The 27,910-nt window shown below is 36.4% G+C and overlaps 1 protein-coding gene across 3 annotated transcripts in view; it reads right to left on the reverse strand.

Annotated features, from left to right (window-relative positions):
* INPP4B (inositol polyphosphate-4-phosphatase, type II, 105kDa) overlaps positions 1–27,910 on the reverse strand; it is an 825,859-nt gene that overhangs the window by 47,068 nt on the left and 750,881 nt on the right. For all 3 annotated transcript variants that reach the window (XM_011955816.1, XM_011955817.1, XM_011955818.1), the window contains 2 exons: positions 8,989–9,101; positions 4,875–5,029 (listed from right to left, as the gene is read on the reverse strand). In XM_011955816.1, coding sequence (XP_011811206.1) covers positions 4,875–5,029; positions 8,989–9,101 — 268 coding nt within the window. The remainder of the gene's footprint in view (positions 1–4,874; positions 5,030–8,988; positions 9,102–27,910) is intronic.

Below are 27,910 nucleotides of genomic sequence, written 5' to 3' on the forward strand. Positions count from 1 at the left end.
TGCTGCAAATACTGACTGAAGTAATGTAGCAAACACACCACTGAAATTCTCAGGAGAGGAGACAATACTTAGCAATCATGGAAAAACTGTTCCCAATTACGATGTTCTCTACAAACACATCTCTTTCAAGTAGTCAAAAAATAGCTGCAAACTTCAATTACCTATGTTTACAATGCTTATAATTCTCTTTAATATTTCAAATAGGATATAATATGAAATAATGGCAGCTCTTCTCCAACGAGTACAATCAAAACAAAGAAAAAATAAGCTTAAGTGGAAACAAGACTAAAGATAGAAGGAAGAAACTTTTCTATTTTAACAATAATTGAACTACATTACTTAAAAGTGAACCCTACAAGGGAGGAAGTCATACAAACACTTCTTTTACAGACATCAATTGGTTAAGAGTCATTTACTTATAAAGCAGAATATTTCATAAATTACGCTCTCCCCAACAGATAAATTACAGGTGCAACATTTGAGAATATGACATTTAATAAATGAAACTCAATAAGGCCAATGGGCCTTTTAAGTCTCTTATAAATTAAATATTTACTGAAATAGAATGACTAAAGCCCTGTATTGCAAGGGTGATACATAAGTATATGCTGAAACTTACCCTGAGTCTTCCTACTAATGGCATATTAACTATCCTAATTTTAAGGAGCCATGACAGATTGAGAAAGTAATGTAGTATAAAACAAAAGACAATTGAGAACTATGGTGTCACATTATTACTTTGTATAGCCATCATCCTAGAGTTCCTGTTAAGGAAAAAAACAGTACTATGGTATTTTTGTTTTAATTTACTTTACAGAGGCATTAAATTTCCCTATACAATTATTTTTTGTTAAAATAGTTTTCTAGATTTATGATGGTCACTGTGGGTTAAGAATCACTGTTTTGGTCTTAAACATATAGTCAACCACTAAGAGAGCCTTACAGAGTCAGATCACCCAGATACCTTGTGTTAATCTTCTATTCTGAAGAGGCATTTATGCCATTTCATCAAACAGATGGTACTCAAAAGTCCATCAGGAGTGTGCAGCTGAAAGTAATACTGGATATGTAGAGAAAAGGAAGTCTGAATTTTTTGACTATTGTACAAAGGGTGGATTCAGGTGGTGAGCTGAAATGGTTTCTTTATTGCCTATTTGTTTTTGAATTAGGATAATAAGACTTTTCTTTCATATTCTGCAACTTGTGCTTATCAATATGTGACAATCAAGTGATAACTTCATATGCTTAATTTAAAATGCCTATGTATGCACAATACCACCTAATACATAGGACCCGAAAGTTTTAGAAACCCATGTCATTCATGTATTCCTTTATTGTATATTTATTGAGAAAAAAATTATACTGTGTTCACTGGGTACTGTTTTAGGTACTGGAAATATAGTAGTGAACAAAAAGAAACAAAAGTCTCTACCTTCAGAGAGCTGCTTCTCCTGTGGGGATTTCTGAATAAGAACCAGATGGAGCTTTATTTACTTTCACTTATATACCTTTACTCATCATAAATAATTTGAAACTGCTACAGTGATAAGCATATACAATAGAAAATAATTAATATAGATATGGAAAAAATAAAACTAAATAAAGAGTGAGATGATAACCTTGGTGAACTTTATTTTTCCCTTGAATTTTTACGATGAAGAAACCTTGGTGAATTTTTAAGAAATCCAGATAAAATAGCCTGGAAGGTGATTGGAATAGTTCAAAGGTAAAATAAACTGCTACTGATATTAAATAAAATTAAAAGTTGCAGTAAATTCAAAAACATACAAATCAAATTCCCTTAAAACACTAATTTTTAAAAATCCAGAGTTGTTCCCCAGAACGTCTGTAAAGTTGTTAAAAAATTAAATTCCGGGACCCATCTCAGATCTTCTGAATTATAATCCATGTGGGGGTCTAAACATATGTATTTTGTTTCAGTATAGGACATGCTGTTTTATTATAAAATTGAACCCAAGATGATGATAACTTAAACTACATCTTGATATACTTTTAAAAATAGATGTAGGGGGTACAGATGCATCTTTGTTACATGGACATACTGCATAGTGCTGAAGTCTGGGCTTTCAGTGTAAACACCACCTGAATAGTGTACATTGTACCCAATAGGTAGTTTCTCATCCCTCACTCCCTTCCCATCCTTCCACCTTTTAACACACCAATCAAACATATGTATTTTTTAAAAGTTACAGTTCATTTAAAAACCACTGTCTGAAGGGTGGGATTTGACAGATGGCAGAGTAAGGAGCTAGGCAAATCTGCTTCCTCTCAAAAAACTCAACCGTAAATTATTGTCAGAACCCAGAGTTTTGGGACCCCGGTAATCAATCAGCATTAAGCAGTAACTTGAGAAATGTTTATTCATGAACCACTGTTGCATGTAGGGTAGGAAATTTGTAAGACTTATATGTATAAAAATATTGATAAGAAATTTCTAAGGTGACTTATCTTAAATTCTATGATTATTTCTAGATATATAATACACATTAGCATCAAAAATGTTTATAAAAAACCTATTCAGGGATTGTGATGCTTCCATAATTACCACAGCATTTGCAAACACTTGCACATTTTTAAAGTGCTATTTAAAGAGCTGATTTTCTTAAATAGGGAATATATTGCATTTGAAACCTTATTTACAAGAGCTGCCAGGACACTTTATTTTAACATATGCTATCGTAGTCCAACTTTATGTCATAAAATATTCACAAACATAAAACTACAAGGATCATAATTAACTAGATTATATTGCACATGGAAAATCAGAGTATTAACATCCCAGCCCTTGATTTTTTTTTATTTTTTTAACCAACATTATTTAGTGATTACCATGTGCCAAACATTGTTAATTCCTGTACATGTATCAATTCATTTAATCCTTAAGATGCTCCTAAAATGGAGCTACTATTATCATGTCTGTTTTAAAAGATGAGGAAACTGAGAGGTAGCAAGAGGTTGCATAACTTGCCCTAAGGCACTAAGAGGCAGTGAGAGACTAACTTGCCTATGGGTAATGGCATATAGCCTGGATTCAAATTAGCTGGCTCCCAAGCCTCATGCTCTTACCTACTCTGCTGTGTTGCCAGAGCTTGTAAACCTACGATCCTGTGTTGTGAGGCAAAATACCCAGAGGGAAATGAAGGCAGTTATTAAAGAAAAGAACACATCTTATTTTCTTTTAAATACGTGCATACATATATACACAAATACAGGTCACACTCACACTCTGTCACAGTCCTCATATACACACAAAACCAAAGGAAGAAGAAGATCACCAGAATACTAGGGATTTCAAGTTAAGCCTTTAGTGATTTAGATTAAATTTCTAGTGCCTTACCTTAAAAACACAAAAATGAATCATCACAGACACTATATCATGAGCAAATGTATTGCATATATAATGTCAATCATAGGCAATACCAAAATATGTTGTTCTATAGTATAACATGTCTAGTATACATATAGCCTTTATTTACCTGTTTGCATTATTTTATTTCTAATTTAAGGGTTCCCTCTTCTATCTTAAATAAACAAACAGCAATTTCATCTTCCAGAAGATTTGTTACCTAAATCAGTTTAGTCCCATGGTGTACCTGGCCTATAATATCACGCATTCCTGCGTTTCTCACCAAGCACCTTTGTTCCATCTACCGTGACGTTTGTCTTATTTTTCTGCAGATTTGAAGATTTCATACATGAATTTGTTATTTTACCAGTTAGTGCTGAGATATTATTTTTTGAAAGAAGTTTTTATATCAACCAAACATGTTTTATATGGCTGAGATGTTCACGTCAGGCCTCTAAGACATCCTCACACATTTATCAAAAAAATATGATAGAGCTCCACTGAACAATGAAAATGCCAAGAGACATGAAATGGGATGAAATACAGGACTTCAGAAACCTCTCGTTAGTGAGAAAACACAGAGGCATAGAACGAGCACAAGCAAACGTCAATGTTGCCAATGAAAGACTGCAGCAGTTAAAAGAAAACTGGTAGCTAACGGCAGGCTAGATAAGAAGCAGCCCTCTCCAGTGAATCACATGACATTCCTTTCTGGGAACCCAGAGCCTGTCCCACGCTTCCTAGTGTGCTTCTGAGCCAGGCTTTGCAGCAAAGAGACAATTTCGTTTAACTTTTTAATTAACGTGTGTCCTTGCTGATAGACACTGTGAATGAAGCACTTTTTCCTTCCCATTATGGCTTAGAGTTTAGATTTAATTACTGTGGAAATGAATCAAGAAACATGACTTCGGGCATAGCATTTTAAATGTCGGCAGAGTAACCATATTAATTCTCTATTTTAAAGTATCAGTGTCATCCCATCTTTATGATGAGTGATGTGAAAATAACTTTAGAAAGGAGGTTACTGACCCAGAGACTCCGTGGGCCATGGGAATATCACCTATTAGCTGTAATTTGGAAAGATTTTGTTTGGATAATGAGTTAGTTTCATTTTGCGAGTACTCATAAATACTTATGTATCATGAAAATTTGCTCTTACAGTGTTACATATGACATTTTTGGGGCCCCTTAACTTCAGCCCATCAGCTAACAAAATATATAATATCATATATAATCATGCATGTCATCAAATGTGTACACAGCCACATTTTCTAAAAATGAAAAGTTTAGAAAAGTAGCCTAAAATGAGTAGGGGAATACAGATAGAGATAAAAATATTATAGAGGTAGAGAAAATTATCTCTCTCTCATGTCATAAGCTATAAGCCATGAAAATACAGTAAAGTACTGAAATACGTAGTCCTCCAATAAAATACGTATTTTGAAAAAAATAAAAACAACTCTAAATGACCTTAAACGAAAAAAAACTTGAAAAACATGTGAGATACCTTCTCATGCAATCCAGCGCTCGGATAAAGAAGTCCTTGTGTAACTGGTGCTCATCTCTCAAGATTGAGCATTGTTCAAGTGTCACTGACATCGATGTCCTGTCTTTGGCGCTTTTACAACAGGTGAAACGAATACCATTTAGTTTGCGGCAAATCTGTAACATATGTAAAAACGAATGTTTGCTGTACATTTGTAATACGGTAAAGTGTTGGCCTCCTCCAAACACTTCTAGTCTAAACACATCAAATATAAATTTGGGTTTCTGTTAATTTATGGTAGTCAATTGGTTCAATCGGTCTTATCAGACGTAAAGGCATTACCTTTTCATTTCAAAAGCCAATGCAATGGACCTAATTTATTTAGTTCTTTGTACATGAGGCGTGGAACCGTTGAAGCCTTATAAGATGTGAAATACCCAGCAGAGGACGCAGCACACTACCCAACGGGGTGCCTGGTCTGCAGTATATGACAATGCTAAACTAATTTCTGCTCAGAAACAACATCTTCATTGTAAAGACGAAAAAACAAACAAACAAACAAACAAAATCTATATTCCCTGGATTAAACGGTTGATTCAAATCGCATATAGCTAATATTCTCTTATTTTACATTTAAGAAACATTTGCTAGTCTTGGTTTTATGTTATGAGATTTTAAACATCCTCATGGTGCCTCACAACAGACAAGGGAACTACTCATCAGTACTAAAAAGGAGAATACTAGAAATGGTCACTGTTTATTGCAAATTGACTGTGCTCTAGGGCACAACACTAAGAAATTTCATATACAGTTGCACTTTTTAGTAAACTTCACCGGGGCTGGGCGCAGCGGTTTGTGCCTGTAATCCTAACACTTTGGGAGGCCAAAGCAGGAGGGTCATTTGAGCTCAGGAGTTTGAGACAAGCCTGGGCAACATAACAAAGCCTCCTCTCTATCAAAAATAATAATAATAAAATTAGCTGGGCATGGTGATGCATGCCTGTAGTCCCAGCTACTTGGGAGTCTGAGGTGGGAGGATTACTTGAGCCTGTGATCACGCCACTGCATTGCAGCCTGGGCAACAGAGTGAGACCCTGTCTCAAAAAACACCTCCCAAATTAAAAATAAAAATAAGTAAATAAATAAACTTCACAGGAACTCTAGAGGAAGGCATAATTATTTTCTTTTTATAGATGAGGAAACTGAGGTTTAGATGGGTTAGGTAACTTGCACATAACAGAGCAGAACCAGGATTCAAACAGAACTCTACTTAAGTTCAATAATCCAGTCTTTTAACTTCTGTTATGTTCTGTTTTCCTCTACAGTTCTTTCTTTTTGTTATTCTGATTTAAGTCAGAGAAAAATCACTGAGCATCAATACTCTCTTGTCTCATTGCCTTATGGTTAATAGGGAAATCATTCCATTTGTTTCTCTTCTATACTATGGTAGGGTTCTAATATGAAATACCAATAATCAACTTCGGCATCACAATGCTAATCAGTGTGCATTTAAAATGGATCTAATGTGATATAACAAAGGTCTTCTTTATTATCTGTCATCAAGCAGTCTTTAAAAGTTGTCTGCTTTTAAAAGAAGGCAAAATAATACAGCTAAGCTAGAACTTATTACCATGTTTTAATTGTGATTCTGATACTTAAACTTGAATTTATACATCACTATTAATTTAGGCCTTTGGTACTTCTATTTCCAATATAAGTGACTAGAAAAATGTGAGAGCATGATTTCTCCATACAATCTTTTTACATCTAGAAAATTCTAATCCTTTCAAATACCCAGTATTTCATTTTTTAAAATTCTTAACTATATTCATAATAATAAAATAGACCATAATGGCTATTTATGAGTATGATTTTTAAATGGAATTAATATTCCTTAAAATTTTTTGTTACTATCATATGTACTTGCTCTACTTAGAATATTTAACGTTCTAAATTTAAAGTCTATTGGAGGTAAGGGCAGTTGCGTAAGAGTACACAGGTTAGGCCTTGATTTCTGCATTTCTACAATACCCGAACTGTTGATTTAACACACTTGATTGCCATTTGTCCTCTTTAAATCTTCACTTTTACTATTTAAACTTAAAGAAGATAAAACCAAATAACTATTTATTTATTTATTTATTTATTTATTTTTGAGATGGAGTCTCGCTCTGTCACCAGACTGGAGTGCTGCGGTGTGATCTCGGCTCACTGCAACCTCCGACTCCCTGGTTCAAGCAATTCTCCTACTTCAGCCTCCTGCATAGCTGGGATTACGGGCATGCACCACCACACCTAATTTTTGTATTTTAGTAGAGACGGAGTTTCACTATGTTGGCCAGGATGGTCTTGATCTCCTGACCTCGTGATTCGCCTGCCCCGGTCTCCCAAAGTGCTGGGATTATAGGCATGAGCCACAACGCCTGGCCACTTTATATTTTTCAATTAGAATGTAAAACATTAACTAAAGCAGTATTTCATTAAATAGATTTTTAAAAGGAAAATAAAATAAAAACAAATATTGACAAAATATTTCTGGAAAATATCAAAAGGAATTTCTATATTTCTTTATTTTAAAAGTTTCATTAAGGCCCATGATTTACAAATAGAATATTGAAACTAAGGCATAAGGCAACAGAAATGCTACTAATCATTTATTCAGTGGTGAATTGTGAGTAAATCATATTTGATCAGTATACACATTTCAAAAAAATTTTTAGAAAGGTGTGAGATTTATAGGAAAACTTTTTCATACATTAAAATGGGAAATTGCATATATTAAAAGAAAATACACATTTGTGTTTATATGTGTGTATCCTTAATTTATCTATTTACATAACTTCACAATATGTACATAATGACACATTTATGTTTGTAAATCGTCAGATGGCATGAGTATCAAACTATCTTCATGCCGTCGTGTTTTCAGTAAAATAGAAAACACAATTTATGACCTGCCATTGTGAAATTTTTGTTAGAATTAACAACCAGAGTGGTCTTTGAAGATACAAAGAGCAGCCACACTATTAAAAACAACCTTCATGTAATACAGTATGGCGCTAAATGGAACCAGTGTAAATGAGCTGCCTGAAAGCAACATTTCATATTGTTCTTCCTTGGGGCTCCAAGAAGGCAGCAAGGGAAACTAAAGAAGCTTTCCTCTGCCTTGCTTTTGGTAAATTATTTCATATGGGCTCATGGTAAATTATCCATTCCTTTTTCCCAGAAGAAAGTAAGTAATATTGAATTATAATTGAAGCACTGGCAGTAGGGGAAAACTTTCTGTTTTAAATGCTATGACTAGAGAATGAATAGAGTATGCTAGAAGTGTGGTTAACCTGAGCTCTAAATTATAGGAATAACACTGTAGAACTGCAAACATGGCATTTATCATAAAGATCTTTAACATGTACCTTTCCTGATGGAAGAATGCATTCCTAATGAAAGGATGTTTGGGTCTGAATGTTTAACACAATTCATAAATTTCATGTGAGCTATGCCTCAATAGTTACCAGATAAGAGCCTTAAAAATACAGGCATTCTTTTCTAATTCTTGTAGAAACCTGCGGTGAGAACACAGGCAGATCTTTTACCCCAAAGGCACCATTGAATGAGGAAGAGCTATACAAAATATAGCTCATTACCCTTAGAGCAATTCATCAGTAATGAATTCTATGCCAATATCTAAATTAACAAACACATTTATAAGCTTGTTCACTGAACAATATGTCCAGGAGCCTTATTGAAGCTGTGAATCAGAGATCTGATAACCACATTCTGTTGAAACCATATGTCTCTAAAGCAGCAGTTCAAAATCCTGGGTGATACAGGCAATTGACGTTGCAACATGCAACATCAAGAAACTCACAGATGCTCCCTCAGAGTGGAGAACACATCCAAGGTTGGTAAGAATAGCAAGTGAGCAAGATTCTTTCTTGAGTGCATCTTCTTTCATCTTATGTTCTAGTCTATGGATAGAACTACCAACAAGAATAAAAATGCCTAATCCACGGAATAATAGAAGATGACAGCTGGTAACCCCAAGTGCAGAGGTTGGACCCTGCACAATAGAGAACTGATAATATTTGCTGGTTATGACGTGGCAGGAAATAAGATTTGACATGAGAGTGCTTACCGTTGCAGCCAGCCACATAATTTCTACATTCTTTCTTTTTTTGGATTGGATATTTTGATGGAGATTTTCTAGTAATGCTTTTAAATCATTTTGTTCCTGAAAATGTGAAATATCTGAAGGAGGAAAGAAACAAAAGGAGAAAAATAAAATGAGACAGTGTTCACATTAAGCTGCCTATGGAGTTTTTTTCAATACATTTATTTGCAACCACAACTTTTCTTTTAGACAGGGTCTTGCTCTTCCTACCCAGGCTGGAGTGCCAGTGGGACCAAATCTCTGCTCACTGCAGCCCAGCCTCAATCTCCCAGGCTCAAGTGATCCTCCCACCTCAGCGCCCAAAGTAGCTGGGATTACAGAAGCATATAACCATACCCAGCTACGTTTTGTATTTTTTGTAGAGACAGGGTTTGGCCATGTCACCTAGGCTGGTCTCAAACTCCTGAGCTCAAACAAACTGCCAGTCTTGGCCACCTGAGGTGCTAGGATTACCAGCGTGAGCCACTGCATCCAGCCTCAAACACAATTTTATAACAACAAATATCATTTGAAGCAGAGAATATCTGAGGATAACCATACATATTATCTGGTTTTATTCTTTACTTATAAATATGCTTAATTCTCTCATTCTCTATTCTGTATAACTATGGTAACATCAAGTGGTCCCACAGTACTATTTTACCAGCATTTTTTACAAAGATGACAACTTCTCTCTCACTTTAATGAAAGCATAAGACATAGATGTCATGAGATAAAACTTTCCTTCTTTTTTTGCCATTGAGTAGCTAGTCTGAGTCAAGAGAATATATTAAATTGAACATGTCAGGGGTAGGAGAAATCTGAAAGTTCAAATAAAATACATGAAGTCAGTTGCTATACAGCAAGTTTCCTTGAACTCAGCACTATTAACTTCTTGAATCAGGTAATATGTTGCTGGGAGGAAGACCATACTGTGCATTACAGGATGTTTCACAGCATCCCTGGCCTCTACCATTCACGCGCCAGTAGTAGCTTTCCCAAGGTAATAGTAAAAATGGCCTTCAGACACTGCCAATGTCTCCTGACAGAAAAATATATCCTGCTTGAGAAGCACTGCCAGAAAGAAGCACGGATACGACACGGAAAGAGGAAAAACATGAGGCTATAGTTCCCAGTATGAGATAATTGGGTAGAAAGCAGGAAATGACACTGGTGGCTCAGATTTCTACATACTAACAACTAAAGCATGGGTAATAAATGGCATACACTTTATTACAGAGACAATGTACATTATGACACAAATATCCCCAAGACTTGGTGAGATGGGGTTCAAGATTACAGTGATAGAAACAAGAAGACTGTCTAAATGAATGGTTGGGTAAGTACTGCATAGTATGAAAACACACTCTACTGTTGAATCCATAAACTGAGAGAGATACTCCCTAGAGCTTTAACTAAGACTAAAAACAGGAGAAAATACAATGGACTACACCTACATTACCAAGTTTCACTGAAGAAACAGATGACATATCGTCCTTACAAGTTCACAAAAACTGACACAAATGAATTTTAGTAGTAATGAGGCTTTGTACTTTTTCAAATTTGTACCAGATGTTGCAGTTTAGCAAAATAATGTATCTGAATAGTTCTAGTTTGTGGCTTTGGCTCCAGGGAAGGGAGGAAGTATCCCAGTGAACTATACTAGTGATTAAGAGCGGAAGTGGTTGTTAAGGTAGGAATTTCCATTGAAAAGAATCATATCTCATCGTGGATTTTATGATCACAGAATAGAGGAAGTTTGGGTACAATCCAGATAGGTTGAGGAAAGTGAGATTCAAAATCGTCGTATAAAATATATGCATGATTCCACTGAATTTGTTTCTAAAAGGGAAAGTTGTCAAAAGTCAAATCTTTACCATTTAACTACAGATGATTCTCATAAAAATGAGAAAGTTTGACTGAAGACATTGCATTGCGAGGTAGAAGCTTCTCTGATATACAGGAATTTTAACAGGACACAGCCCAAAGATAGCCTGAAGAGAAAGGGAAGGAGACCAAATATGGAATGCCTTGAAGGGAGTTATAAAATCAGACCAGGACTTGGTGGCTAATCAAAGAAGGTAAGGACAATAATGCTACCTTTTAATTTATAATCATGGCATGCAAGAAATAAGAAGTCAAGTCCACCATCCCTGCTTTTAATGTTGATAAATGGCAACCAAAACAAACCCAGGGGAAGCCATAAATTAGAATTATAAGCAGCCATTAAAATTATGTGCAGGTATATTAGTGACAATAGAAAGTGTCCTTGATATTGCTGAAAAGAAGAATTGGTCAGATTAATGAAAGAATGTATTTGTGTAACAATGTGCGTGTGTGTGTGTGTGTGTGCACATGAATGCCTGTGTGTATGTTGGCTTCTCTTGGCATATGTATATAGGCAGCAAGGGAAGCACTGGACAATTCTATAAGAATTGGTGTGTGTGGGAGGGCATCTAGCAAAGATAATGTTTTGTGTCTACCAAGAGCATTTGAGGCTGAGGGGCAAATAGCAAAGGCACGAGGCATGAGCCAGTACTGCAGAAACAGGGAGTGTGCGGTTCACAATGTCCTTAGAGTGAATAGTCCTGGGGCAAGATTTATGAAGGAGAATCATGTTCTGCTATGCTGGGGAATCTGGGCTTCATCCTAGAAAATGTGGGCAACTGGTGAGTTTTAAACAAGGGCTTAACCCCTTCTGGAAAGCCCCTGAGTTTCTTTCTGAAGTCAGGCTTGTACAAATGGCTCTCAAATCATTTTGAAAGCAATACAGAATAAGAAGTTTCCTTTAACACAAAATGAAGACATCACAAGTGTTCTGGAGAGCTGATGCATAACAATGCAATTTTAATCAGCAATACTTTATTATGTATTTGAAATTTGCTAACAGAGTAGATTGTAAATGTTCTCACCCCACACACACACACACACACACACACACACACAAAGTGATAACTATCTGAGGTGATGAAATAGTAATTAGTTTGACTATGGTAATTATTTAATAATGGATACGTGTAACACATCATCAAATTGTATGCCTTAGGTATACGTAATCCTTAATTATCAAAAATATCTCAATTTACAAAAAGAAAAAAGCTTAATTTACATAATATCTCACAGCAGTCATACACACACACACCCCTCTGTAACAAAAATTTTATGAAATAATATTTACCCTTAGTGTATGCCTTGCACCTGAAATTTTTCTATTTCATAATTTTTGAAAAATTGTAGTTCCAACACACCACATTTATTTAACATTACATAGGATTAACATAAAACATTTGGAAAGCCCTGATTTAGGGCAACCCTATGTCCAAAGTGACTGGGGCTGAAGACTTTGTCTCTCAACTGTTGTACCCGTAATTTCTCCAAAATCTCTGCAGATGTTTTTACCATTGGTAGCACTAAAGCCAGCTCTGGTATTAACACAATAGGCCAAATTCTTCAGAATGCTGAGACTCCAGAACACAGCATGATTTATCAAAATAATTTTGTTTCATTGTAGACATGGAAATGTTTTAATAAGCCATTTTAAATAGACTATAGGGATCCTAAATGTACATCAAGCACTTGGCCATCCTTTCCTCATTCCCACCTCATAAAGAGAGTGTGTTAGAATCGACAGGCATGATGTCTCATGGAAATTTCACTCCCTCTCCCATGGTGTGCTTCTTACAAGAAAGTAATTTTGATGTTTTTTTTCTCGTTTGTTTTTTGTTTTTTATTTTTACATTTTTAGGCCACTATTTCTATTTCTATAGTGACAAAACTTGCTTTATTCAGAGCACACCTCTGTCAACCTAATACTTTGGCCGCTGTCATTTTTTTTTTTTTTTTTTCCAACCCAATAAAAATTGCAGACCACAGAAATTCAAGTCTGGTTCAGGAGAGCAGTACAATTAATAATAGCCAGTTTGTTAATAGGTGAGATTTCAAGATGTAATGACCGATCCTGAGGTATCCACTGAAAACTGTGCTGTACACAGAACGCGAATTGGTTTCAGGCTTAGACTGTGTCTCCTCAAATGTAAATATAGCCAAAAAGTCTCGCTTTTGCTACCCATTCCTGCATTATTCTAACGCAAAATTTAGACAGCACAGCTGGGTCTCTATGCATATATCCGTAATAGTATTCTTGTTTTTGAAATGGAGTTCAAGAAAGTATTCAGAGGTAAAAGTTACAAGAATGTTTATTGCATTATTGTTTATAATTTTTAATAGCAAAAAAGCTTTAAAATGTTCATAAAGAGTAAGAATAAACCGATATATTAATGCAAACCAACATAAGGAAAAAGGATACACAAATACCATATGTGTCAACCTGGATATATCACAAAAACGATATTGAGCAAAAAAAGAATGAATTATAGAATGATTCACCCAAAGCAACTAGTCATATAGTTAAATGTGCAGAACTGTACCATATTTTAATGGATATATAAATACAGAGTAAAATGTGTATGAGGATGTAAAACATCAAATTCAGGGTATTGGTGTTCTCATAGGAGGGGAGGGTTAAGGGTGGTAAGCTGGAGGACTACAAAGGGAGCTTTCACCCTATCTGTAAATATCTGTTTCTTATGAAAATTCCAAAGCTGAGCAATGAGTTCCCAAATGTGTGCTATTTATGATTTGTTCTTTTTTGTTTGTTTGAAACTTTTATAATTGCTTTTCAAAAACAGCACTGAGCCAAGATTTCAGGAAAATGATTTCTAATGCCAACTCTACTGCTGCTTTGACGTGTAGTCCTGGGCAAATTGCTTAACCCTCTGTCCCTATTTCCTCAACTGCGAAATACGGATAAGAATCCGGTCATGCGTCATTGACTAGTAGTGGAAAACAATGAATAAAAGCCTTGGCAGAAAAGGCTACATTATTAAATTCTGTGTCACCTCTGAAAAACAGAAGAAGATATTAGTAGCACTTAAAAAAGAGTTCATAGACTCAGAAGGGAAGCTACTTTCTCAGGTAAAAGTCAGAATGTATACAAAGTAAGAAAAAGTCTCCTCATACACATGCAGTCACATACCCCAGTCACAAACATTCACAAACCCTGAAGCTGTTCTCCCACCTCCCCAGTGGAACACAACAATCAAGTTAAGAGTCAGGTGTTAGGACCTATTTCCTCCTTGTTAGGTCAAATAGGTTTTTTCAATAAGAAGAGCTCTGAATATGACATTGACCTGAATCACAGGCACGGTATTAATAAGGAAACAGGAATGGAACCATGGCCTTTTAGCTCACTGAACTGTGATGCTAATGATGTCAAATAGCTTCATTCTCTTACGGCCAAATAACTGTGTGGCCAGAAATTGTTCCAAGATGAATCAGAAATTATGATTGCCTTCCCAGTCCCTAATCTACTCATTTCCCACACGAAGTGGCAGATACAAAATTTCCATGGGAGGCACCACACTCTCACTCTGACATCCACTGCTGTGATCCATACCCCTTGAAATCAAGACTAGCTCAGGAATGGACATGATCTAAACCAGATGGCACTAAACTCTCATCTCAGCAACTGTTTTAAGGATATGCAAGTGGCCTGTGCTATTCCAGTTGAGTGAAGCTCCGGAAGAGAAAAGGAACCCCTTCTTAACCCTTTGGTTGAGCGTGGGGTTAGCTCATGACAGCCATCTTTTAGCCCTGAGGAGACTAGATGTAGGATAAAATTAACATGATAAAAGATAAGATCAGCCTAATGATAAAATACAAAGGACATTTTTGTTTGTTTGTTTGTTTTTGTTTTTTTGACGCAGAGTCTTACTTTATCACCCAGGCTGGAATGCAGTGCTGTGATCTCAACTCACTGCAACCTCTGCCTCCCTGGTTCAAGGGGTTCTCCCGGCTCAGACTCCCGAGTAGCTGGGCTTACAGGCACCCACCATCACGCCTGGCTAATTTTTGTATTTTTGTAGAGACGGGGGTCTCACCATGTTGGCGGGGCTGGTCTCAAACTCCTGACCTCAGGTGATTCACCCGCCTCGGCCTCCCAAAGTGCTGGGATTACAGGTGTGAGCCACGGCGCCTGTCCTGAGATATGTTTTATACTGCTGAGTCACTGCTGAGTCACTGAACCAACCTTCTCTTGAAACCTACCTTACTGCTAGAATTTTCAGTGAGGTTTATCAGCAAGTTTTCTTTATTGTTTAAGCTAGCTTGAATTAAGAGTTTTGTCACCTGAGGCCGGGCGCGGTGGCTCAAGCCTGTAATCCCAGCACTTTGGGAGGCCGAGACGGGCGGATCACGAGGTCAGGAGATCGAGACCATCCTGGCTAACACAGTGAAACCCCGTCTCTACTAAAAAATACAAAAAACTAGCCGGGCGAGGTGGCGGGCACCTGTAGTCCCAGCTACTCGGGAGGCTGAGGCAGGAGAATGGCGTAAACCCGGAAGGCGGAGCTTGCAGTGAGCTGAGATCCCGCCACTGCACTCCAGCCTGGGCAACAGAGCTAGACTCCGTCTCAAAAAAAAAAAAAAAAAAAAAAAAGAGTTTTTGTCACTTGCAATCAAAAGCATTCTAAGGTAAGTAAATTGTTACATATGTATCTTAAACACTAACCAGCCATAGTACAAATGTGTACTGTTGATTTAAAATGAGGAAAGGACAAGTCAGAGTATTTCTGGAGGGCAGCAAATCTATCACACCTGCAGTGATGGTTTTAAAACATGGTCCTACATTCTTCAACACTTTTTATTGAGATGTGGAATGTATGGCTCCTCAGGTTGAATCTGGGTGGGCTTGTGACTGTCTTGACTAATGAAGTATGACAGAAGTAATGCTCTGTGGCTTCTGAGGCCAGGTCTGAATTGATTATGCCTCTCCTGCTTAATTCTCTTGGAACTTTGCTGACTGTATTCTTCATTTTGAGATGCTCCCTATAAGAACCCAGCCACTATGCTGGGAGAAGCCCAAGCCACATGGAAGGTCTTGTTTAGGTGCTTAAGTCAACAGTCACAGCTGAGCCCAGCCTTTGAATCAAGTTAGCCCAGGTGCAAGAATGTGAGTACAGAAACCTCCAGATGCCTCCAGTTCTCAGCCCCTAGGTACTCTTCCTTCCATCTGAAGGTCATGGACATCATGGAGCAGAGACAAACCATCCCTGGTTTCCCTTTCTGATACCTAACCCACAGAATCTGTGAGCATAAATAAAATCATTCTGCTTTTATAACAGTAAACTTGAGGTAGCTTGTTATCCGGCAATAAATAACTAGAACAGAACAGCTACAATAAAAACAATTTAAAGAGCTTGTACTTCCAAGTATGAAAAAATTAACATGATGAACACTGCTTTCACTGCCTACTCTGGTGAGTACTATATTCTGTAATATCAAGTCTCTTCTACAATTAATTCTAAAATAATTATAGTTAATTGTACTAGCAAGCAGACAAATGCAATTAGGTAAAAGCCATTGAGATATCTTAAAATTGAAAATTATGTTGTTTTAGATGCTGTAAAATCTTGAAAAATAAGAAAAGACAAAACTCCACCGAAACCAGCTTTATTAAAATTGCATTTCCAATTTTCAATTTATGAAGACGGCAATACAAAAAAAAATCAAATGTCAAGATCCCAACCTGGTCTGAGTTGAATATTTTTGACCTACATACTTTCAGTGTCTTGTCTTAAACAAATTTCAAGGTTGCATCACCCATGGCAAAAAGAAAAAACAAACTTTAAAAGTAATTTTTAAATTATACTCAAAACAACATATTAAAAATTATTTGAAATGTCCTCAATCAACATTGTACATTGGGGACCACGGAATATGGTGTGCAGGGGGAAGAATATAACGATAACATATTTTTTCCTGCTTATATTTTTTTAAAGACAGAATTCATAATTTGATTCCAGAATTTCCAAACAATTTAAAGTCATGTCAAAAAATCTAAAGATGATTTGTTAAATGGCTCTCCAACTCTAAACTCTAGTCTCCTCAAGATGCCTAAGATAGTTCAAGCACAGATAATACAGCAGAATGGGAAAGAAAACAGGAGTATGAGAAGGGCTTAACACAAATCCCCAGTTCAGTCTTCTTGTGAGCCAAGTTAAACTGGGTGAACAACTACTTTTGCTCATACTCAAGTGGCCTAGGTGCTGGCACCGAAGGCAATTGAATGGCCTCCTTAGTTTCACCTAGTCAAACTCCCTAGTCCCTGCACTTTACCCCAACAATGGCCCTAGCAATAAACAGCCCACTGAAAGTGCATTCTCCACACAGAAGTCTGAAAAACAGACTAAGAATGGATTTCTTAAAATTTAGGCAGAGAAGGAACACAGCTTTTGAGGTGATTTCAGTGCCCTGCCTTCCTGACCGTGCAAGAGCCAGACTGCTAGTGAAATACACCAAGGTCAGACGTCAGCCCAGGGAGGCAGACACATAACAAGCCCTTCTCCAAAAACCAAGGGCTCACCTTTTCCATGCCTCTCCTGTTGCCTCTAATGTGGAAGGAATTAAATCACAAACTGTAAGAAAGTCAGAGAAAATGGGAGATGGTTGAGAAGATTGGGGCTTTTTCCAATAGTCACTGTATGTGGTCTACCTCTTCAGGCTCTTGCAGGCAAGGAAGAATTAGGTCTTGAATATTTCTTACTATATAGAATAAGTTAAATGAATAATTTCTGAGGTATTAGGAAAGGTATAAATGAGGTCAAATACAGGAAGATGATGAAAATAAAGCTGTGTTGGAAGGCTCCAAAATGAGGATAGAGGTAATAAGAATATGAAACCTACAATTTATTCCATTCATATGGCTCCCTTTTTTGACTTGATGTAGTCTCTAATTTGGTAATCTGGGACACTCATATATTTACAGTTTATCAATGGCAACAAAACATATTAATCTATTAATGTGCTCGCACTGTTATTTTCTGACCCACTTGATAAAGACAACTTTATCCTTGAGACTTCAATTTCTCACCCTTGCTTAGCTTCTAAGGAGAGTTTCACTCTATCTGACATTCTGTGATGCAGAATTAGAATGACAAAATAAAGGTGGAAGAAAAAGTGGCCTGGAAACAAAAGGCCTTGCAGTTGTGGTTCAGGGAGGAGGAGAATGGTAAATAAAGAGTGAATGTTTGGAAGAGTACTATGCCAAATAGCTGAGTGAATTACAGAGTTGGAAAACTGGATCTAAAAAATGAAATAAGAATTTGTTAATTGTCTTTAATTTGATGTTTCATTGAAGGTTAGAATTAATGTAGTCAACCTTTAATTGTTGGTTTGATTGAACATCATACTATGATAAACATCTGAATTTAACTTCTTGTTAACAAGAAGTTTAACAAGGATTTAACAAGAAGTTAAATTTATATATTTATTTCCACAAAGGATGATGAGTCTTAATATTTTCAGTATCCATCTTACTTTGCAGTGTAGGACCAAAGAACTTATCCTAATGATGATTTCAGGAGCTCACCTATAGGGGCATTCCAGAAAGAAAAATGTATGCTTTGTTTGAAAGATTATCAGAGAATCAGTGATTTCATGAAAAAAATAAGATAAGTCAACATAGATTGCAAAGATTACAGAAATGACAGAGAACGAGAGAGACTATTGGATAGAGAAGAGATGAAGTTTGGTTCAAACTACTGAAAAAACTTCATGATCAAATTTAACTAGATTGTTGTTTGTTTCTGTTGTTTATACACAGCAGATATATGACTCTGTTGAAAAGCTGAAAGTGTACCACAATTGTCATCTTAACCATCTTTCTAATATTTATAAGTACATGTGACACTTTTTAGTCACAGAAATTGACAGTGGAAATTTTAATACTAACTTCTTTTCCCTGGTGAGATAATGCTAGAATGTACTTTGAAATACAAGGTATATACAAAGTAATTATTCTGATTTGGCTGACAATGAAATGCAGGCATTGAAAACACCAAGTGACTCACCTAAGTGAGCTTTCAATTGAATTTATGTCTTTTGATTTCATGCCACTATGTGCAGACTTACTAGACTGGTATACTGGGAGGCCAGCCAATCTTTGATGAGTAGTAGAATCTGGAATGCAAGAGTTAGACATTCAAAAAAGATGAGAGCCTCAGTGAAGAGGAAATAATGAAGAAAATGTAAGGCTAATTGAAAGGCAAGACATCTAAGTTTGTACCTACACATACTATAGCAGAATAAGGCTAGCTAAAAGATTTGATGACTATAATTTATGAGGACCGCCGAGTAACAAAGATAGTAACATAGATCAATGCCTGGTTGGCCAAGCAGGTGGACCTTTGTATGTGTGTATATGTGTCTATCTTTGTTGCCTGTACTGCTGTTTGTATTTTATAATTTGATGTAGTCTAAAATTTAAGGGACATTAAAAGTCTATGTCTGTGGCTTAACATGCATTGAGGAAATAAAAATTGGATATTATTTCTTCTTACTTTTTCTTTTAAATAGTAACAGAAGTACTTCAAAAGATAGTAAAAAATTCTCTCAATCTTTTTAATGCTAAAAAGCATTAAAAACTTCAAAAGGTTAGTACATCAGAGTTTCTTCTGCAATTAGTTTAAAATAAATTTGTAATTACAAGTATGTAAAAATATATGTATGGAAAATAAAAGCATGGTGCTGGAAATATTCAAATATTTAAAAATCTACAATCTTAAATTCAGTGCAGAAGCCATGAGACAGCAATGGTGGATGGAGCAGCAGCATATAAATTAAAAGACCATTTGACTGGGAGTCAGGGAACATGGAATTTAGTCTCTGTTCTCCTACTGAAGGGTATGTGAATGACCTTAAGTCCCTCATAGCAAATGATGGGGTTGGACTAGATCAATATTTCTTAAACTATGTCCTGGGGAACACTTATTTAAAAAAAAAGAAAATGAGGGTTTCAGATAAGTTTTTGTATTCCCATAATGAAAAAAAGCTATTTTAAATAAAATTAATTTAGATACTATAGATTAGGTTAGCAAACTATGACTTGCAGGCTAACCCCAGGTCATACATTTTTTTCTTTTTGTAAATACATTTTTATTAAAACTCAGTCATGTGCATTTTTTAATTTATTTTATTTAATTAATTTATTTTTTTGAGACAGAGTTTCACTCTTGTTGTCCAGGCAGTAGTGCAATGGCGCAATCTCAGCTCACTGCAACCTCCCCCTTCCTGGTTCAAGCAATTATCCTGCCTCAGCCTCTTGAGTAGCTGGGATTACAGGAGCCCGCAACCATGCCTGGCTAATTTTTTTTGTATTTTTCAGTAGAGCCAGAGTTTCACCATGTTAGCAAGGCTGGTCTCAAACTCCTGACCTCAGGTGATCCACCTGCCTCAGCCTTCCAAAGTGCTGGGATTATAGGTGTGAGCCACCATGCCCGACTTGACTTACATATTGTCTATGACTTATTTTACACTATAGTAGCCAAGTTGAGTGATGACAGAGATCATATGGCCCACAAAGCTAGAATTATTTACTATCTGGCTTTTTACAGAAAAAGTTTGCCAGCCATCCTACAGACTTTCTCAGAACCTTCAATGTGATAATGTGAATTCCAAAATAATTTCACTATTTAATCCTTGTATCACTCAACAATTATTAACAGAAATAGTGTTACTTTTCACAGTCTTCATTAAATTACTTCCAACATCCAACAGCTTATACCATGCATTCAACAAATGTTAATGGAATAGAAACAACGTGCTTGTCCTCCTGGAGCTTACATTCTGGCAAGGAGTCACTGTCAAATAATGTAAATGACATATTGCATGCTACATGATGGTAGAGGCTATAGAAGAAAATTAAGAGAGAAGGGTTCCAGGGGGTAAGAGATTGCAATTTCAAAGAGGGTGTTTAAGAAAGGCCTTACTGAGAAAGTGACATTTAGGTAAAGACTCAGAGGAGGTGAGTGAGTGACCTCTAAGGGGAGAAGGCATTTAAGACAGAGCAAACAGTCATTAAAAAGTCCCAAGAAACAGCAAGAGGTCCATGTGGGGCAGAAGTCAGTGTGGAGCAGAGTAAGGTAAGAGTGAGAGTAAGAGGTGGAGAGGGATCAAAGGATCAAAGGGGTTGACTGTGTGGTGCCTTAGAGGCCACGGTAAAAATGTAGGTTTTAATTCTGAAAACAAACAAACAACAACAACAAAAACAACAAAACTAACAACATTGGGGTTTATTGGAAGAGTTTTAGGACACACATAATGAGACTTTCATTTTAAAATAGTCACTTTGGATGTAGTGGATATGAGTGGACTGAATGAGAAGTGAGAGAAGAAACAAAGATGCTAGGAGGAAGCTGTTGCCAATACCTAGAAGAGGTAAGAAGGGTTTTGCACAGGGTTGTAGCAATGCAGGTGATAAAAACTGGTGGCATATATTTTGGAAGTGGCGCCAGTAAAATTTTCTGATAGACTGGAAAGGGGATGTGAAAGAAGGGACTCAAGGGTGGCTATTTTTTTCCCCAAAGCAACTAAACAGTTGAAATTGATATAAATGTAGATAGGGAAGACTGTAGGAAGAACAGCTTTTTAAGGGCTTATCAGGAACAAAGATTAAGGTGTTAAGCAGGACACAAGAGTTTAAGGAAAAGAGATGTAGATATGAACATTGATAGTTAATAGCAGGTATTTAAAGCAACTAGGCTGTGTTCAATTGGGGAGCAGAGTAGACATCCGTGGACTGAATCCTAGGCCACTCCAACATTAGAAGTTGGAAAGATAATGAGGAACAGAGATTTAAAAGAAGCAGCCATAAAGCAGGAGAAATCACAGACTGTGGTGGCTGGGAAGCCAAGTGACAAAAGAAGGAAAAAATAACCATGTCACACTTGTTACTAGATCAAGGAAGATGAGGGCAAATGATTGAGCATTGGGTTTAACAATGTAGGCTCTTGACAGAAACAGTTTCCACGAAGTTACAAGGGTAAAAGACTTACTGGAATGAGTTTAGGTGAAAAAATGGGTGGTGAAAAATTTTAATTCCACTTTTATCTACTCTTTTTGGGACATTTTCAAACTTAAGCTTGTCCTGCAGTATTATATAATATTCCTCTCTATTTCCAATCCCTTTTACACATTTGTATATGTCTATGCAATGACAAATAGGAATATATGAAGAATTCCTCAGCCATCTTGATGTTTCCAAATATTCATATGTTTTAAATAAAATATGCAAAATACTTGGATAACTGACTGGATTTTTCATTTATAGATTTGGGTGTCTACCTGGTATGACAGTTGAGATGTTTATAAAACAAAGTTATTAGAAGTAAATTTTGTTTATTACTCTGTAATAGTCTAATGTATAGTTTCTGCTGGAATGATATTCATGTGTTAATTTAAGAAAATCCTTGTATCTTCTTATATCTTTAAATCCTTATGTCTTCAAGTTTGTTAAAAATACCATATAGGCCAGGCGCGGTGGCTCAAGCCTGTAATCCCAGCACTTTGGGAGGCTGAGATGGGCGGATCACGAGGTCAGGAGATGGAGACCATTCTGGCTAACACGGTGAAACCCCGTCTCTACTAAAAAAAAATACAAAAAAAAAATCTAGCCGAGTGAGGGGGCGGGCGCCTCTAGTCCCAGCTACTCGGGAGGCTGAGGCAGGAGAATGGCGTGAACCCAGGAGGCGGAGCTTGCAGTGAGCTGAGATCCGGCCACTGCACTCCAGCCTGGGCGACAGAGCGAGGCTCCGTCTCAAAAACAAACAAACAAACAAAAACACATAAAGCCCTGTAATATTAAAATTATTCTTTGTGTTTAGGAAATTTAGATACACTTACTTAGCTTAACATTATAAATCAAGGTAATCTCACATTGAACAGAATCATCATTACTGCTGAGTTGTTTTACAGATACGTTTTGCTTAGGTCATTCAACTATTAATATTTGTTAAAACAACAGATAAATAAAAGATGAACAGTTTTAACATTCTGGGCAATTTCATCTTCTTTTACACTCATGTCCAAAGTATAATGCAGTGCAAAAACATAACATTTAAAATTTGACAGCTAATTCTATCACATCTTATAAATCCAAACAAGTGGTTCTCAGGTCTTACCGTGCAGGCAGAATCACAAGGAGAGGTTGGTAAAACACAAAATCTTGGCCCCACAGCCAGATATGGATTTGTTTGAAATTACTCTTGTATGTGTAAAAGGCAAGGAAAGATACTGAGTAGCACAGGGGCTGATGATGCTGATCAATTGCTGATGTGCCCTCATTTCTATATGTACCATTCCCCATTTTGCTCTTTATCACAGGAAACCTCATTTTCCAGGCTAAGTTACACTTAACTCTGGGCAATGAGGAGCCAGAGGGAGAGTCAAGGGCAGGAGGAAGATAGAAGCCAGCCTGTTGCTCCCCCACCTTTCTGCTTCTTATGGGCCCCTGGAAGTGGTTATGTGTTTTCTATGGCTCCAGCTCCCACTGGGCAACTTTTGCATTCACGGTCCCAGGTTTTGCTAGACAGTCCTCAACAACACTCTAGATCCACAGGGATAGCCCCAGCTTTTGGCCTCTGGTGACACTACCTCTGACGTTTGTCCTTTTAGGACCTGGGTTAGTAGCAACTCAGTATTGCTAAACTCTTGGTGACTTCACCAAACTCTGCTTAATTTGTAAATTCCTAGACTTCTTGATTTCCTGTCTGGGGCCTGATGAATATTGCCAATGAGCACTTGGCATCATTTTTTAATTTTACCTCAGTATAGCCTAGGCTAATATCCTAACTCAACTGCCCTTCTCTTCCTGATCTTCTTTGCAGGTTAACCCCTTCTTGAATAAGCTTGACCTCCTCCTCAAAGTTTACAGACAGTGAAAATGATGCAGAGAGAAAAGAGATATTTGGAAGGGAGAGGATGATAAAGCGGCAAAGTTTAAAAGTGCTTTTTGTCACTGTTGAAATTTAGTTGAGAGAAAAATGGTCACCTCTGAAGTCACTGTTCTGTAATGTGGAAGGCTCTCTTAACATTCAGAAAGGATCTCTTTGTATAAATGTGAACTGTTCAGAGGAAACTGAGTATTACCATGTAAGGAAAAATGATTAGTAACTTAGAAATTACTGTAGAACCTGGGAAATAGTTAACTTATATCAGAAAGTCTCTGTGCTAATCAGAAACAATCTGATTGTTTGAAGACCTTGTGTGGGTGAAGTCTGGGAATCCAGGCTCAAGATAAGTGATAGTTTCTAAGGATAGAGGGCTCTGAAAAGCAGAAATGAGGAATAACAACCATGACATGTTCTGAGAAAGTGAAAGCAGCACATTGAAACTTGTGGCAGCAGTGAGTCACATTGGGGTGTCATATCAACACACATGATTCCAATTTTAGGTAAATAAGCAGAAAGTGGATTGGTATTCAGATGCACCCTTTTTTGTTTATGGAGCATTGCCATTCACACACAGCTGGTGCTGTCAGTATTGATTCCACCATATATTTTTGGGGTCTGTGACGGAGCTCATCAAGTCACCACTGTGAAAGAAATACTCACTTAAGTAGCCTTAATTCTCATCGTTAGACAGATAAAATGTAGTACAACTCTTCTCTCTGATATATGTACCAACTATATATCAATTTATAGGCTGTTTCTCAGTGGTATTATCCTTGTCTAATACAAGGTATCTGTTAACATGTGATACTGACTGCTTTTCCACAGTCTGTGGCTTTGGAACAGTGTGGAGAGTCCAACAATGCAGTTTGCTAAAGAAGTCTGCCAAAACCTAGTGTTGATTTCTTCCAGAGCACAATCTGTGTTATAAATGTTGTAGCTAGTTTTCTGATTCTCAGCAATAACCTCATGTGTATCGATTTGTAAGTTTATTATGCATGGAATATGATTCTGTATATCTTAGTAGCTTTGTTCTTTCATTTTGAAAACAAATCTAATAATCTCACTCAGAAAAGCATTATCACATACTTGTTCTGGAAAAATTATCTTGATGTACTAGAGAGTTCTCTCCTGTGTTGGAAAAATTTGGTATATATTCAACGGCTGTTTGGACAGAGTATTAAATATTATGGGTGAGTTGCTCCATTATTTGACCTAACAAAATTCAATTTTATATATTCCACATTGTACTTAGAGTAAAGCTCCTCCTTCTCACCTGCTTCTGTGAAATCCTCTCATGGGAAGGTTTACTTGTCCCAATGGAGTTCTTTTACTTGTCATAAATTTCATATTATTTTTAGTTTCTATAATTTTCTTTCTAGTTGTACCCTGACTTAAGTCACCTTTGCTCCATGAATCTATATTTTAAATAAGATTTAAGATAAATTGAAATACTAAAAACGGAAAATGCTAACTAAAAATGTAAGTTCAAAGGACACAGAATACCTTAATATAAATAAACTGTGCCCTATTAACTAAATGTACTAAATATTAGTTTACTTAAACTAAACCTAAGTCCTTGACATGCACTCACAGCTTTTACACATTATATTTAACGGTTACATCTTAATAATTATGCTAAAATAATTTTAAAGGATATCAGAGAGAACCATGATTGATCAGATTGATCAAATTTTTAGTTGGTAAGGTAGATGTGAACAAAGTCTTTTTTTTTTTAAAGCAACCAAAGGACCACGGGAGACGTGAGAGAAAGTGTTGTATCAGCAGAGGTCTGAAGACCATCCCCAGACTACATTTAGAATTCTTTCAAAACCTTTGTATCAAGAGTTTTCTGTGACCTTTTGTTGGAATTCTTCAGGTGTTAAAGGGCCTCAGGCAAGCATGGCATATATTTCTTTTCCCCTGGAAGCCAGAGTACTATGTTTTCAGTCTCTGCATCATATGAGAGACCTAGTCCTCTGCGGTCTTATGGCTTCTCTTTAGCTTTCTGGTTAGTCTCGGGGTCTCATCATTGTTACCTCCCTAGAACCTCTCAGCAGGATCAAGTATAGATCCTTTGCCCATAACTTCCACCCTGAAATTTCTAACTGTCTTTAAACATGCATCAATTTACACCTTGGGAAAAGAAGACTCAAGAAAAGCTCTCTCACTTGATTCTATTGCATTCAGCCTATTTTTTAATTTCTCTATTTGTATCCACTGTTGTTTCCTAAGAGAGTAGCTTTCACCACTCTGTTTCTCTAATTATACAACATGCATTCTCTCCTTAAATGCCTGTAATGTGATTTCAGTCCATGCTTTTTATTAAAGACTCCATTAAATGTCATTAATGATTCACAATCATCAAATCCAATAGCTTCACTTTCATCCTCATTCTTCTTTCATCAACACATTTGATATTCTTGCTCATTTTCACGTGGATGGTATTCTTCTCATTTAGCTTATTTGCCTCAATCTCCAATAATTTCTACTTCTTATGGGATCCTTAGTCTTCCTTTCCTTACACTTATGAATGTTTTCATTTTATAATGTATGTTTTCTATGTGGACTACATAGAAAACTAGTCAAATAATTCCTCTGAAATTAGTTATCTATAAAATATTGGGTTCTTATCCTATTTTCTTATTTTTGTAAATATAAGTGATGCAGATGATGTTTTATTTTTGCTGGTGCAAAAATAAAATCTGTGACAGTGCATACAACGAGTGTCAGAAGTGATTGGTAGAAAGTAAAATTGTTTGAACAACAGCAACAACAAAACTAAATTATTCAGAAAATGAATCAACCCTCCAAAAGAGCAACTATTGTTTCAGAAAGAGGTTTAGCTTTAATGTAGATTATTCTTTGATTACCTTGAGTCATTAAATTGAAAGCTACTAGGGCATAGGCTGTATCTTATTCATCTTTCATCATCCAAACTGAATAGACTTTTACACATAATATTGTCTCCACCGATATCTGCTAAATTTAATGTGAGACAGTAAAAATTGTTCATAAACACACACACACACATTACATTCTACATACCCTCATTACAATACTAAATTTCCTTTTCTAAAAAGTATTTTGTATATAATCCTTATTGATGTAGTTGAAACACTATATACAAAACACTGGAATGTCAAATATTGTATAAAAAGTATAGAACAGGTTAAAAAAATAAAAAGCCCTGTTTTCTTTCTTAGCTCACAGTGCTAGTAAGCTCACCCTTATAGTGCTAGCATAGGAATCATTATGATACAATTTCATTAGAGCTATATGACAATATCCTTCTTCTTTGTTTCAGATAAAACACAAAGGATATGGGCATTATTATTAGAGACAGGACACAGAATTTAGCTGTAATACTTTGATAGTTGGTTCTTCCTCCCTTAAAGTGAAGAGGAAGACAGAAGGGGCTTTATCTGCTTCCTTCAGAAGCCCTGAATCATGTATGAGATGCGGTGGTGACTTTAAACACGGAGCAGTTTGTGTTAGTGATTTACAGAAGTACTATTTTATTTTATTTCTAGCACAAAATGTAAGTGTCTGAATGCTTTAGGTAGGCACAAAAGGGAACGTGAAGGATGTCTGAGATCATCAAGCCCAACAGGAAGATTAGAGCGAGAAAAGGGAGAAGCACTAATAACTGCCACACTGGAATTCCCAGGCTGATCAAAGGGGCCAGTGAATATCACAGGTAGGACCTGAGGGGAAGTAACTTCTGAAGATTTCTCGTGCCTTAGAGTCAGCAGAAAAACTGTCTGAGAGCTGCATCACATACAGAGGAGAGTTGGTGGGAGAAACACACAATATATGTGCCCAGATAAAGCAGTCATCAACAGCTTTGTCTATCTGACAGATATATAAGTTGTCCCTTGGTACCCAAGGAGGATTGGATCCAAGACCCCAGAAGATACCAAAATCACAGATGCTCAATTTTCTTATATAAAATGGTATAGTGTTTGCAAATAACCTAAGCACACCATCCCCTATACTTCAAATTATCTCTACATTAATTATAATACTTCATGCAATATAAATTCTATGTAAAAATTTTAATATTTTTGTCATTGCATATTTTTTTTTTAATATTTTTGATCTGGGGTTGATTGAATCTGTGG

Source organism: Colobus angolensis, unplaced genomic scaffold (assembly GCF_000951035.1).
Source record: "Colobus angolensis palliatus isolate OR3802 unplaced genomic scaffold, Cang.pa_1.0 Scaffold400, whole genome shotgun sequence".
NCBI lineage: Eukaryota > Metazoa > Chordata > Mammalia > Primates > Cercopithecidae > Colobus > Colobus angolensis.